This window comes from Zerene cesonia, chromosome 28 (assembly GCF_012273895.1).
Source record: "Zerene cesonia ecotype Mississippi chromosome 28, Zerene_cesonia_1.1, whole genome shotgun sequence".
In the NCBI taxonomy this organism is placed as follows: domain Eukaryota; kingdom Metazoa; phylum Arthropoda; class Insecta; order Lepidoptera; family Pieridae; genus Zerene; species Zerene cesonia.
The window spans coordinates 6,044,717-6,059,548 of NC_052129.1; the positions used below are offsets into that span (position 1 = coordinate 6,044,717).

Sequence of the window (14,832 nt, forward strand, 5' to 3'; positions counted from 1 at the left end):
ACAGATTCGAAATTCAAATGTAATATTTTTTTATAATTAAGTGTAACAGTATTTATGGCCAGACTAAGTATTTATTCATTACAGACGCTGGTATATCTCCTTCAGTCCTTTTGCACACGACGTTGAATCGAGAGCGTATCGCAGATTCTACACGTGGAGGACAAGTCATATCGTATCGTATCGTATACAACATATATACGATACGATACGATACAATACGTACATTTTCCAACTTGTTTCGCACACGAACGGTGTTTCACAGTAGATAGAAGTGTGCAGCTGACTTCACTTTTTACATCGATTTATAGATGTTTCATTATATTTATCAGCAATCACGCAGATAGCGTTATCTGTACATACATAATAACAATTTAAATTGTTGCTGTCCGTTCAAAGAAAACCATTCCATACGATATATTATATTGGATCATTGTGGATCTCTCTGAACCCCGAAGAATCGGAAGCGAAAGGCTTTTCGTATGTTTGTATGTTCAATCTCAGCACGGTGTCAATCTTCGTTTATAGTTTAGATATAATATAATATCAGTATGTATTACGCTTATCCGGTTTCGTCTGTAAAAGCAATAAACGTAAAAAAAGTAGTAAACGTTCAATCAGATCTCAGAACCAGAATTGTCAGACCTTCCGAAGACCATTAGTCTCTATGGTCCATAAATAGACTAGGTATAGCACTCGTCACGTCTAATCCAGCAGGGAGAGAATTTTATAATTCGGACCCTATGTTCCTAATATTAGCGGAAACAAACACTCGACTATTGTTATATTAGTTAAAAGATAGACTATATACGAGTAATATAGTTATATTGCATTTCCTAACCTTGAAGCGCGTAGACACTAAGTGCGCTTTATCAATGTTTATCTCGCGATCTGCTTAAAGCGGATTTATAACATACTAGCTGAACCCGGCAAACGCTGTTCTGCCTTACTCTTATCATTTAGGGGTATGAATAATAGATGTTGGCTGATTCTCATAGATACCGGATAAGCACAAAAAAAATCATCAAAATCGGTCAAGCCGTTTCGGAGGAGTATGGCAACGAAAACTGTGACACGAGAATTTTATATATATAGATATTATATAACCCAATTGACGTTTTGTCTGTCGTACCAAAAATCCTATCCTGTTATGTCCTAACTCCTATCTAGCCATTGTTGTTTATTCGATAATATGGCAGCGCTTGACCACGATTTTGCCTGACGGACGCTACGGTAAGATGGAGCTCGCTTCCCTAAAAGTACCAATTCACTCTTCTCTTGAAGACCTCCTATATTGTATTTGTCGGGGAACACAGTTTCAGGAAGCATGTTCCAGTCCCAAGCGGTTTGAATGATGGAAGACAAAGTGTCATAATTACTCGGACTAATAAGATTAATGAGAAAGAGACATAAAAGGATCATAGTAGAAAAGGAAGCTTTCCTTTTCTCTTATGACCCATCTCTACCTAGAATCCCTACATTAGGACTATATTGTAAAAAAAAATTGTGAGAATGGATGTTTGTGTGTCTTTCAGGAAAAAACGATTGCGTGTAAGTGACATTAAACACTGAGCCGAGGGTTTTCAGGGTCTGAGTTCAAGCTTACTTCTATTTTTCCTTTTCCTTTTTCACGACTTCAAAGAAGGAGGTTCTCAATTCGACAATATATGTATTTTTAATATATTTCTAAACTAACCATTATACAATCAATAGATTTTAACTAAATCGCGTATTCTTATTTTCGAGCATAATGTGTTATGTATGTGTGCGTGTGCCCCTGTATACCGATAGAGAGCTAAGACCGTGTTTCTGTAATTATGTGCGTGCGTCATTTTAACTCTTATAGCCCCTTGTTATTTTTCTTCCTTGCTATTTATATGAGATTTAAAGTTGTTTTTTCTGAATAAATGATAACGGGAGAAGCCCGGGTGCTGGTCGATGATGCCGGACGATGTTATCGCAAAGCCATAAAGCCGTTAAAATATAAAACAAAATAAATGAAAAATGATAAATCAATCAATCAGTCATATTGCCATTGATACGAATCCGCATGAAGGTTTCGTGTGGATTAGTACATTTGCTATTTTATATTTTATCCATGTATCTCCTTCGCGAAATAAAGCGCTTGTTGATAGAGTAATTTCAATAAACTACAGTCGTTTTTGATATTAGAAAAATAAAATTACATTTGAATTAAATAGCATTACAGAATTATTTAAAATAGTTACTATATAAGTAGGTCTCTATAGAATTATATTGACATTGATCTGTATATATTACCGCATACCCAATATATATAAATAGATATTTTTATAGATAGATCATGGCATTTACCACCACATATTATAAGCCGCACAAAGCCACGGGATGAGGTGTACTTGGAAAAATCGATAAATGGAAACTGGGAAAATTAATTCTACCCTATCCATACCCTAGAGATATTCGTTGAGGTCAAAGCACAATTTATTATGATTAACCTACAATATACAGAAAATTGGAGTAACCTTAATATGCCATAAGTTATAAATCCGTTGGTGCAGTGGTTAGCGGGCTAAATCATTGGCTTAGAGGGTTTGGGTTTGATATTCACTATAGCAATAATATTATGTGATGAAAAATAACCTGATGTTAATATAATTAATGACTTTTTTTTTATGTCATAGTCCGCAGATGCGCTGGTTGGTCGCAATATACAGTTGTACGGTATTTAATGCATCTGATAATGTATTCCCTACTTCTTATCTATTGTATGAAATAAAAACTCTTTTTGTAAGGATCCTAATTCTTCTAGTAGTAATACTAAGTACTACTATACACATTACTAGCACTTTAAAAATTTGGAGAAAAAAGAGGCAAGTCTATGGAAGCTCGACCCGAAGTGATAATTATTATATTTTGTTTTTTTTTTTATTTTAACTACATACGAAATTAGACTAGCGTTGAGGGTAAGAGTAGAAAGAAAAGAAAGAAAGAAAGAACTGAGGGGTCCTGGGTTCGATTCCCGGTGGGGTCGCACAACAAAAAAGTCTCGGTCTGACAGGACACAGAAGACTGATCACCTACTTGTCCATAAAAAAAATCGATCATAAGGGACACGGGACTTCACTTTTTGTGGGTAAGAGTGACAGAGGAGAAACGTGCCTACCGCTGCCCTATACGTGAGAAAGGGAAACCAGATGGACTGGCGCCGTAACGCGTTACGTAACGAGGTGGTTTACACTGAATGTTTATGAATAATATACATTCAGTGTAAACCACATAAACAGATCACTTCAAAAAGTTTTCTGTTTATGTGTTTAAATTAGTGATTTAAATTATTTTCAATTTTAATACAAATTAAACCAACAACCTGAGCGAGGACAGGAGAGAAGCTAGTTATTAAATCGTAAACACAGATATATTCTATCGACGTCGATATGACATAATTGCTCTCCAGTTACCAGAATCTTGATGCACAATGATAAATCATTTATTGGCGTCATTTAAACGTGGAAGAGTAGTATTTGCCTTCGGTGCTGTCTATATCGATAACAGTAATACAGTAGTACTCGATAACAGTAATATTACATTAATAGTGTTGTTGGTGGAACTGCATTATTTCTAATCTAACCGCATTTTAGATAAAATATATATCACACGGTGATGATGAATTAAATTCTATCATTATTTTTTAATATTAAATCAAGAAAACTTTCCTATTTAAATTTGTTTTTTGTTAACAGGTAATGTTACATACATAGTTAATAAATTAAATAGATAAAGATATACATATAGTTAAGAAATATTAGAAAAAACTAATATAGTCAGGAAATATAAGATTTCGAAACGTCAATATTTAAGAGCACGGACCATAATAAATTAAATTCTGCTCTAGATTCTAGTACCGCTGTCTACACTAAAAGTTGCTTAAGTATTTATTTATGTCAGTTGAATTTACTAGTATTCATCATGACTGATGTGCCCAAACGGCTGGACCGATCGGGATGAAATTTTGCATGCAGATAGCCAGTATGATGTAGGCATCCGCTAATAAAAAAATTTGATGATATCTACCACCAAGGGAATATAATAAGGGATGAAAGTTTGTACTCTCTAGAATTTATTTTGACCACACCGGCGAAAATGCGGGCAACCACTAGTCTCGAGTATTATATAATACAATAATTTCAAATTAATTTTCTTCTTCTATATCACAGTTGGTACATGGCGCCGAAGCAATAATTGATTAAAATATTAAATAAGTACTATACCTTATATTGTGAAATTTATGCAGAACATTGCTTTCTGCTCAAAGTGACAAAGTGAACCAAAATTAGTTTATATTTCATATCATTCGTACAATGGCTTTTCGTTTTTTATTTTTTTACGTTGTTCGTACAAATATCTATGTAATTATTAATTATTTTTCGCCTTCTTACGCTAATTAGATACATAATCGTATATCATAATAGGCATAATCTCGTAAAGATTTTTTTTAAATACCTCGAATATTCGATCCTAATGACATAGGCAACTCGGCAATATCCCATTTTTTATCACTTAGCTTAGGTAATAAAAGATCTTAAAATAATGGGACGGGAACTTGGACCAGAGCGATTTAATAAGTAATATAACCAAGATGTATGAATAAACATTAAATACAAGTATAATATTGCATAAGACGTTTAATAATAATAATGATAGTGCCACGTACTTGAAAAATGGAAGTAGGTAATTCCGCGAGTTTAAATATGACATTTGATATAGGTGCTTGACGCAATACCTTCTGCCTATGTCTAGTGGTAGCGGTTTTTATATCTAGACTTTAAGCATTTTACGCGTACGGCACGGTAAAAATAATTTATGTTACAAAATATTCCAAAATCTATTTCAAAAAATAGAAGGCATAGGTCCAATTACTACAACGATTATAATCTGATTAAATAAAAACAAAATATTTTACCAAATCGATAATCTACACATTTAAACTAAAGCATTACAAATCCAATAAAGACATGCATAAGTTCAATAATTGAAAAGTTTCATCCATATAAAAAATATTAATTAAAATCTAACACAACAAACAGACTGCAATGGTGATGTATTCATGTGGTATTCTTCGTTCAATGATTATGTACTTGGTATGAAGATCATTAATCAATGTGTGACGTTTATCGCACTTTATGATTGTAATGAGAGAAAGTATTGTGTATTGTATATCGACTTGTATGTAGGATTTATTTCATAACGAGTTGCATTGTTTTAGTTTTCCATTTAAAATGTTACGGTATAACCATCGGTTACAGATAATACGCTATGCATGAATAATACTGAAGTAAACCTATGCACATTGCGGCACATTGTGAAATATTATTTTGAAAAATCATTAAACCCATGATTGAGCTATTCATGAAGAACACGTGGATTATTGATTTTCGGGAAAGAAGCATCTAAATACAGCGCTAGATGCAACTACACACAACATTCACTATTCACTAACACGCAGCACTGTACACATTCCGAAATAAAAACACTACGATAAGTTCTATCACCCACTCACTCACCATTACATAGCTGAAAACGAATCAGGCGTCCGCACTGACACGCAGCTGACGTCAAACTGAAGACCGCAGCTGAATTTTCGAGTCGAAATTCGATTTTCGAAAAACAGCTGAGACCAATGAACGGCGACCTCTACACACGATCACGGTCTAAGTCTACATTCTTAATTCTTAGTGCAATATTTTCAGAACGCGGCTCGTTCAAGCTGGTCGTTTCTGACCTCACGCTGAGGTCAATTAAAAGAGAAAAATCAATGAATAGGCACGTAAAGTTTCAAAACAAGTACGTTGGCTTTGCAATAGATTTGCGGTTGTTTGTTAGGAATTGTCGCCATTTTACGTGTTATAATGCGCATGCGTTATTATAGGGCAAGGGTGAGAGCTGGCAATGACATTATATGTGACGTCCTAGACTGAATAAAATAGACTTCAGACTCTAATAAACAGTGAGGCCGTTCACATCAGCTATATAATACTAAGCTTACCTAACAGATAAGATCGACGATTAAAACTATCCATCGTTTACGTGTGCGCAAATTAACTGCAAGAGTTCGAAGTACGTTTGTCTGTTTCTGTATTAATTTGAAAATAATGAAGCGAATCAGGAATATAGGGAGAACGTTTAAAACTTTGTATTAAAATGTTTAAACTCACGTAGAGCCGTGGGCGCACATAGTATGAACTACGTACAACTTACAACATAAAATAAATTCAACGATATTTAATTACACATTTTTCACTTAATCTTACCGTTAAAATCTTGATGTGGGGCTCAAATGTTGGAGTTTAATTGAATTAATATATAGAATAATTGCAAAAAGTCTTCAAAACACTTGAATTTTAATGACTTATTAGTTTTAACAGGTGGCATATGATAACAATGATTTTTAATTGTTTGTATAATTCTAGGTTAGGTTATATTAGCGCGTGTTAAACAAATATATAGGTTATTTTACACATTTTAAAGTAAATTTTCATACATTACTTATAAAAAATCTTTATTTACAGATATGGTAAATAGAATATATCCAGATGTTAGGGAACAGAAAATAGAAAGAACTCATTGAATTAAAAAAAAATGCGTATATTATGGACAAAATACAAAATCAATGTAAATACTGAAAACTTTATCATATTAATTTACAAAATAATAAATTTTAACTTATAAAGACTATGCGCAATCGTCAGAAAGAAACACAATTGCTTTTATTTATTGTAAAAGTGATAAGCTGAGATATCTTTATTATATTTCATGTATTAATATTTATTGCCTAAGAGTTATAAATTTAAAATTTAATAATACTGTTTCGATAATGTGAGCTTATAGATGATTTATTGCAAAAAACGTACGTACATTAAATGGATAAAATATCTTACGATTTTCCGATAATAATAATAAATATAATTTAACTTAAATATTAACTACACGAGTTTATTCAAGAGGTTTTTTCAACTTGCATAAAAATATTGATGAAGTAATAAATTTGATGAGCTGTTCTTACAGCGATAAATCAATTTGCAATATGACAACTGATAACCATATTTATCTCATTTAAAAGACTAGTTGCTTTTCTGGCTTCGCCCGGATTGAAACCTGATTAGAATTTATTAATAATTAGCTTTTGCCCGCGTTAAAGTTCTGAGTATTTCAATATAATATGTTTTAATACATAGAAACCTTCCTCTTGAATTACTCTATCTATTAACAAAAACCCATCAAAATCCGTTGCGCAGTTTTAAAGATTTAAGCATAGATAGGGACATAGGGACAAAGAAAGCGACTTTGTTTTACACTATGTACTAGATAAACATCAATAATATAGCAGCTGTTGAAACGATATTGAAATCGGTAATCAGTTTGAGTTTATCAAACACAAACGTAAGTTTAAGCAAGAGTTATTATTAATAAAACAAAAAAACATACATCATCAACTTTTTAATAATCTTTTTTAGTTACATTCTAGTGGTCTTTTTATAATATATCATTTGATGTTCAAATGCTAAGGTACGAACATACAACCCGTTTTATAATTTGCAATTGTGATGATTAAACATCTCATATGTGAAAATCCATTCAGCGTTTGGATGTAGAGCGTGCCAAGGGACATACATACGCTGGAAAAACATTACCGTCCTTCGATCAGTCGATAAAAACACATTTATCATTATTATGTTCTTAATAAAGCATAATATTTCTAATTGTCGTAGAGTGTAGAAAATTTGTACATAGATTTATATGATACTAGCAAACCCGGCGAACTCCGTTTCGCCACCAGAGACGCTTTTCTGCAGAATTTTTTCCTGAATTATCTTTGCCATAAACCTCACGGCGCCCGAGACCTTTCCAACGAATGCAAAACCGTGGAAATCGGTTCGTGCGTTCTGGAGTTATAGCGTCAGGAAGGAAAACCCGACTTATTTTTATATAGTAGATAATATATAAAAGAATTAATATGATATTAGAGAATCAGCTCCATTATTTTTACGAAGAATTAATCGCTCGTTTGCTATATATTGAATTTATTGAGGAAATCGTAGATTTATGTCTTGGTGTTTTCATTCCGCTTCAAATATTGAAAAACAATGATTCACTGTTTGGAAAGCAATCCATTCGGAATGTTCACAGTACAATACAGACACCGTATAATCTAGATAAAGCCTAGTTGAAAGTGTTCAAGTAAGCACTTGAAGAGCTAACTTAAGTACCTTGAGCACTAGCCTCGCTCTTCGCTCATTCCCCAACAACACCTTGAAACGAGTTAATTAATTTTAATCGCGGATTCTTAATGTTTTTTTTTTTTTTACAAAATTCCTCATTCCCCGTCCATGCTTTTGTAAGCAATATTATCTAACCTTTTTGTTTCAACTAAGATGAGTGTTTTGTAGCATTAAATCACGAATAATCTAAAAGAAGTCTTAAATTATTCGTAGTGATGAACACCACATAGTAACTTGAAATTGTTGGATGCTGGAACGGCTCAGAAGACAGCAATATATTAAAAAAAAACCTTCTGTTTCACAATGAGATTTAGATCACTAACATGAAACCGAAACACATTTTACATCTGACGCAAATATGAAAATTCAAAATGATTTATTGTGAATTAGTCGAATTAGTCGAAGATTACAAATAAACAAGCAATTTTTTTGTACCTGTGTCGGTCTACTTTTTTAAAGTGTAATTTTATAATTAAATAAAATTAAAAAAATATATATGTCTATGTACATTTTACACCGAATCCTAAACTTGCAAGTAATTCTAAACAATTTATTGTCCTATGAAGCGTTGGCACGTGTGTAATATTACTTATTATTTATTTCATTGTAGTTCCTTTACAAAATCCAATAAAATGACGTCCACATGGACTTTTTATCGTATTTTCGAAAAAAAAAACCAATAATCATCTCAAAATAATAAAAATGACGTGACGTGAGTTATTTGAATATTTTTATTAAAATTGTAAATATTACGTTACATATTATATTGGTTGTAAAGGATTTCAAATCCTTATGCTATGAGCCTCTGAACTTATTAAAATAAAACTTACCTAACTGTATATTATTACACATTCACTTCACCCGTCACTGCGCCGTAGTAGTTAAAATAAATCCGCAGAAGTCTAACTCCAAATTTCTTTTAATCCAGACGAAGGGCGTTATCAAACGCATTTCGGATAACTCACAGTTATAACCCATCTAGCGGTTGTCAATAGAATTCATACATATCATTGATAAAGATTTACAAGTCATGAGGACAAGAAAAAAGCAAATATTGTATATATTTTTATCGGAGTTTTATTAGCTTCATCAAGTTGTTAACAAGCTATATATGATTTTGAGTGCCTAACTGATAAGTGGGTTGTCAAAGTGTCGTAAGTACCTATTTATCTATAAACATCCATTACTATTGGCGGAAATTTATCCTACGTAATATTAAAGGTGAAAGTAGCTCTGTCTGTTTGTCCGTCTGTCCGTCTGGCTGTCTGTTCTTCACGCATAAAACACTAAAATTTTGAAGGCATGCCACACATCAGCCTTACTCAAAACTGCCTCTAAAAGCGTTTGAACGATACTTTTGAGGATATATTAGTTATGAAGGTTATATGTAACCTTTACTTCAGAGCGAAGAGTAGTATTACTTCAGAGTTTCTAAAACCCGGGAACCGGATCCAGCGAGGAAATTCCCAGATTGCCTATGTTATCCTTTGCTACGTGGGCGAAAACCATAAAAAAAGAGTTTATAGCAGACAACAAATATTTTTAATACTTACAAAATCCCCTACAAAGGCCCAGATAATCCAATATACGCTTATGATAAAAAAATGTGCACAAATGTATCCTCTTACAACCTTCATTGAACAAAACACATACACAATTTATCATTACGGATGTTCATTAATTGCAAAAATGCAATTTCGTTTTTTTATGCATAAAATCATTTCTGCGAATTAAATAATAATTCATGACACAATAAAAGCTAGTATAGTTTTATTTTATCTGTGATAAAAGTAACATTTTTGAAACGAGCGTTTTGTGTCATTATTACCAGTCGAAAAAGAAGTAATCATTTGCAATTCAGTGTTGTAAACATGATAAAAACCCATTAAAAACCTTCAATATAATCGTAAGTAAACGCTTTTTAAATGTTGTAATATAGAATAAATATTATTCTCAGTTTGACGAAGACCGACCCAGTTCGGGAACAATCTCATTGCGCAAACAAAAATGAAAGGTGCCATAGCGAAGGTTCGCGGTTACTTGTAAAAATAACAAAAGAATGAAGCAAAATAACATTTGTATTTTAGGTAATATTTTGTGTTAGGTTTTATTAATGAGTTGTACGCACATTAATTAACAAAATAGCTGTTAATTGTTACAAAAGGCAGAAGTTTATACTTTCTTATAATTCTTGCGCATCATTATTATGATTGTCACATGGTTATAATTAGTACAATGTGCATGAAACATGAAATAAAATGCAAATAATTATTGATCGTCAATGAAATCGTCAATCAAAAGATTATTTTATTCAACGATAAAAAAAGTGTACCTCTATTTGCGTTAACGGTTTTATAACGTTACGATTGTCGAAAAATAAATAGGAAATAAAGAAGGTGAAGTAAAGTGATAATAAAATAATTTTACGAAAGCCAACCACAGTTTTACTCGTTAAATTAGTATCATATTCTTGTGATAAAAGTACATTCAAGTGAAAAAAGTACATATTGTAGTTATATAAAATTATAATTGCATTATGTACTTTTTAATTAAAATGTATGTTTTACTGAACAGTGAACGCATCCTTGTCAATTGTCATTTGAGTTTCAATTCTAGGTTGTCAATGTCGAAAGACCAATAATCCGCCGAAAGCAAAAGTCAAATATCAAATTCCAACGGTTGATAATTTGAAAAAAATGAAATAGAACGAGTTTAAATGTAATTTTAAGTGACAAAACATTGATAAATATTATAAAATGGATGTAATTAAGCAACCTGTTAATTCTAGAAATCGTAAGTACAAAATAGAAATCGTAGTAATAAATAAAAAAAAGAAAAAGCACAATATTTTAATCGTGGTACTTTTCAGGATTTTTGAAACTTTCCTTGAAGAAAAACAAAACACAAAGCGCTGTTAAAAACACGAAACCTAATCAGAGTTCCGAGGTGATTATTCTAGACGAGAGTTATGAGAGATTACGGTCTGACTTTCCAAAAAATGTGAGTAAAACAGTTAATTTTTCCATTGAATTATTTCATGCATCTTGTTTTTGTTTCAAGCATCTTAATTTTAGAGGAAAATGATAATGAATGCCTGCCATCAGTATTGGAATTTTGGTTGGCAAATAATCGTTTAAAGGAAATAAAAAAATAAGGGTATTTAAAAATTAAAGGCATTTAAAGTCTATAATATTATGTATTACAGTTTCAATCATCACCAAAGATATATTCACCAATTACTATCAACGACTCATGTGAACTATCACTTGAGGAATTACCAGAAATGACAATGAATAAGGAACCCAGCAAATCTGGTAATGTAAGTGATACTCATGGTAATCATCAGATCAATCTATTATGTCTTAAAAATAAACTAGCTGGCTTTATTCTTCTCTGGGCTATATTTGAATTTTAATAAAATAAACTTCTCTTTTAATTCCAACTTTAAAGTATATACAATGAGATTAAGACCAAAAACTTTTTTTGTTTTTATGTGTAAAGGAAAGAACAATTTTTTGTTTTCTCTAAATTTCATACAGAAACAATAAGCTGCTTTTGCGTGAAAAGGTAACAAACATCTATACTAATATTAATAGGGTCATATAAGTATCTCTGAATACCAAATACATATAAACCAAACTAAAATATGGCTAAAATATTTAGTTGATTTTCAATCACTCTGGTCCATATACTAACGCAACCATTAAAAACTTTAAAAAATGCCTCTAATAACGTTTTTCATAAAACTAGAATCCAAACTAGCATTGCATTACACTATACATATTTATCTCTATTTTTCAGGTATCACTTAATCTATCACAATGTGTGTCACCAGTCAACAACAATGAATCAAAACCAAGCAATGGAGGCTGGTCTCCAGCTCAAAACATAATCTGCGCCACACCAAGATATGAACAGGTACCATCTACACCTAAAGATGTAACCTGCGAGTCGCAACAGCACTGCTCTATAAAGGAAATCCAGAATTCACACCACAAACTCCTGAACGATATTTATGGAGACGTTTGGAAATCTATACCAAAGTTATTCTCTAAAACACCGAATCGTTTTAATGGAGTATCCAAGCAATTGCATTATGATGATGATGACAGTGATAAAGAGAACATACGATCTGTCATAAAACAGAACAGAGAGTTGTATTTGACAGAGTCAGATAAGAAACAAATGAGGAATGATGTTACGGATTCAGAGAAGAAGTCCAAAAAGAAGTTGTACACGGAGAAGGTTGCTAACACACCGGATGTACCAAAGCCGAAGATTAAAATAACCCGGGACGTTCAGAGTACAACTAAGAAGAAAAAGAAAGGTTTGTCCCATTTTTCAACCAATTATCAGAAAGCTATCATCGATTGTATTTTTTGTGTTTGCTACAACTTGTTTAGTCAATGAACCGATTCTTATGATTTCTTTTTTAATTCAAATACTGGATATTAAACTTGCTCATTTTATTTGTTTAAATAATAATAGTTTAAAACTAACACATACATGAAGAATCACAAAAGGAAATTTCCAAAGAAGCACATTATAAAGCCATGTCTTAGAAGATGCTGTCCTATCCCTGCTATTTCCACTAATGATTGTCCAAATATGTTTAAAATAATTTATACCAACTCTGTTTTATTATACTACTTACGAAACAGCATCCTTATTATCTAAATGCTAATGTTCCAGGGATGACGGTAACGGAGTTGGTGCAGACACTGGATGGTGTGAATACTTTGGATAGCGTAGATGTGTTGACAAAACGAGTTCAGAATGTTGCTGTGACTGTACCAGATAACTTGAAAAGACTGAGTTTCATGGGCTCACTAGCTGGTGAGTTTTGTTAGAAGAGCCATTGAAGGTTCCCCCTAACATCAATAAATGTTATTTAGGGTCATTAGCCAACCTCAAAAAAGGAGGAGGTTCTCAAATCGACTTTAAATGATTTCACTTTTGTTTGGAAACTATTGCCTCCTGTGTGGTCACATTTAAATTTGATCCTAGTTCTGACAATTGGAAGGTAGTTAAGTTTTTTGTTGAAAATAATAACTATTATCATCCACAAAATATATCTAGTGAATGTACTAGAAAGGGCTATAATACAGTCATTTAGTCCAAAAAAGGCGGTTACCTGAAAAGGTTTTCGTCTCCATATGTTTTTTTTTTCGAATTACCTCCGCCGCTCGCGCTCCCATATTGTAAAATTGAGAAGAAGGATAATCCTTATAGAATTTTTCTCCTACCAAAAGCAATGCAATGCGAGTATGGGAGGAAATAATGGATTATTTTCGTACAGACAACACACCACACTGGCGGTGTCACCCCGAAGCGTTACAATACCACGACAACTACAAAGAACTCAAGGACCAGCTCGCGAGAAGACTGTTCAAAGAGTTCAACAAATGCATTTACGATGACGCTCTGGACGCCGACCTGCCCATCCTGTGGGACACCAAGTTGAGGACCACGGCTGGGTGAGATAGCATTTATACAATATTTGATAATTATTGTGTTAAACAGAAATGTTTGGAGAATATACGTATAAAAAAAGAAAGGATATGATACTAATGAAAGTCTGAAAGTTCAAGTTAGCCTTTAATATTAAAATGTCTTGCATCGATTTGTCGTGTTTAATTGACATCTCTTTAATACATACTAGCTGTGACCCGCTGTCGAAACCGCGTAAGTCCGTATCCCGTAGGAATATCGGTATAAAAAATGCCTATGTGTTATTTCAGTTGTCCAGCTATCTACGAAGCAAATTTCATTGCAATCGGTTCAGTAGTATTTGCGTGAAACAGTAACAGACGCACACATACATATGCATCCATCCTCACAAACTTTCGCATTTATAGTATTATTATTCGTCAATAGATGTCAGGAAGAATCATAATAAATTGGGACTACTCAAACGCCTCCTATTTGTTAAAAAAGTAAGTTTAAGTCGATAAAACACGAATATGACATTTTCTAAAAAAAGATTCCTAGCTAGATCGATTTATCGCCCCCGAAACCCCTTATATACTAAATTTCATGAAAATCGTTGGAGCCGATTCTGAGATTCCAATTATATATATACATATTATCTTATACCTTTAAACGAGCAATTCTTGTATATACTAGAATTGCTCGTTTAAAGGTATAAGATTTGTATAATAGGTCAGATCACTATGTACTATAAAGCATAGTTGCTTCCTGCGTCTGTCCCTATGTATTCTTAAATCTTTAAAACTACGCAACGGAGATTGATGGACCTTTTTTAATCGATAGATTGATTCAAGAGGTAGGTTTATATAGAATTTAACGCGGGCGAAGCCGCCAGCAAAAGCTAGTCGATATATAAAAGACATAATAATGTTCCACGAATGCGATAGGCCTCCACACTGGATGCTAAAGTGAGCCGACGCACGTTGCAGCACGACGACGAACCGGCTGATAAAGAACTCCCGCGGAGAGCGCGTGCGCGCGGCCAGCGTCAAGCTGTCCGTCAAGGTGCTGGACGCGCCGCAGCGCCTGCGCGACACGCTGGCGCACGAGCTGTGCCACGCCGCCACCTGGCTGCTGGACGAGCACC

The 14,832-nt window shown here is 33.1% G+C and overlaps 2 protein-coding genes across 2 annotated transcripts in view; one reads left to right on the forward strand and one right to left on the reverse strand.

Annotated features, from left to right (window-relative positions):
• Positions 1-5,658, reverse strand: part of LOC119837621 (solute carrier family 41 member 2-like) — a 73,916-nt gene extending 68,258 nt beyond the window's left edge. The window contains exon 1 of the mRNA XM_038363301.1: positions 5,541-5,658. The gene's annotated coding sequence lies outside the window, so the exon portion shown is untranslated. The remainder of the gene's footprint in view (positions 1-5,540) is intronic.
• A 5,242-nt stretch (positions 5,659-10,900) lies between these two features.
• LOC119837712 overlaps positions 10,901-14,832 on the forward strand; it is a 6,918-nt gene continuing 2,986 nt past the window's right edge. The window contains exons 1-7 of the mRNA XM_038363442.1: positions 10,901-11,048; positions 11,125-11,255; positions 11,461-11,574; positions 12,057-12,582; positions 12,948-13,091; positions 13,555-13,732; positions 14,675-14,827. Coding sequence (XP_038219370.1) covers positions 11,012-11,048; positions 11,125-11,255; positions 11,461-11,574; positions 12,057-12,582; positions 12,948-13,091; positions 13,555-13,732; positions 14,675-14,827 — 1,283 coding nt within the window. The 5' untranslated portion in view covers positions 10,901-11,011. The remainder of the gene's footprint in view (positions 11,049-11,124; positions 11,256-11,460; positions 11,575-12,056; positions 12,583-12,947; positions 13,092-13,554; positions 13,733-14,674; positions 14,828-14,832) is intronic.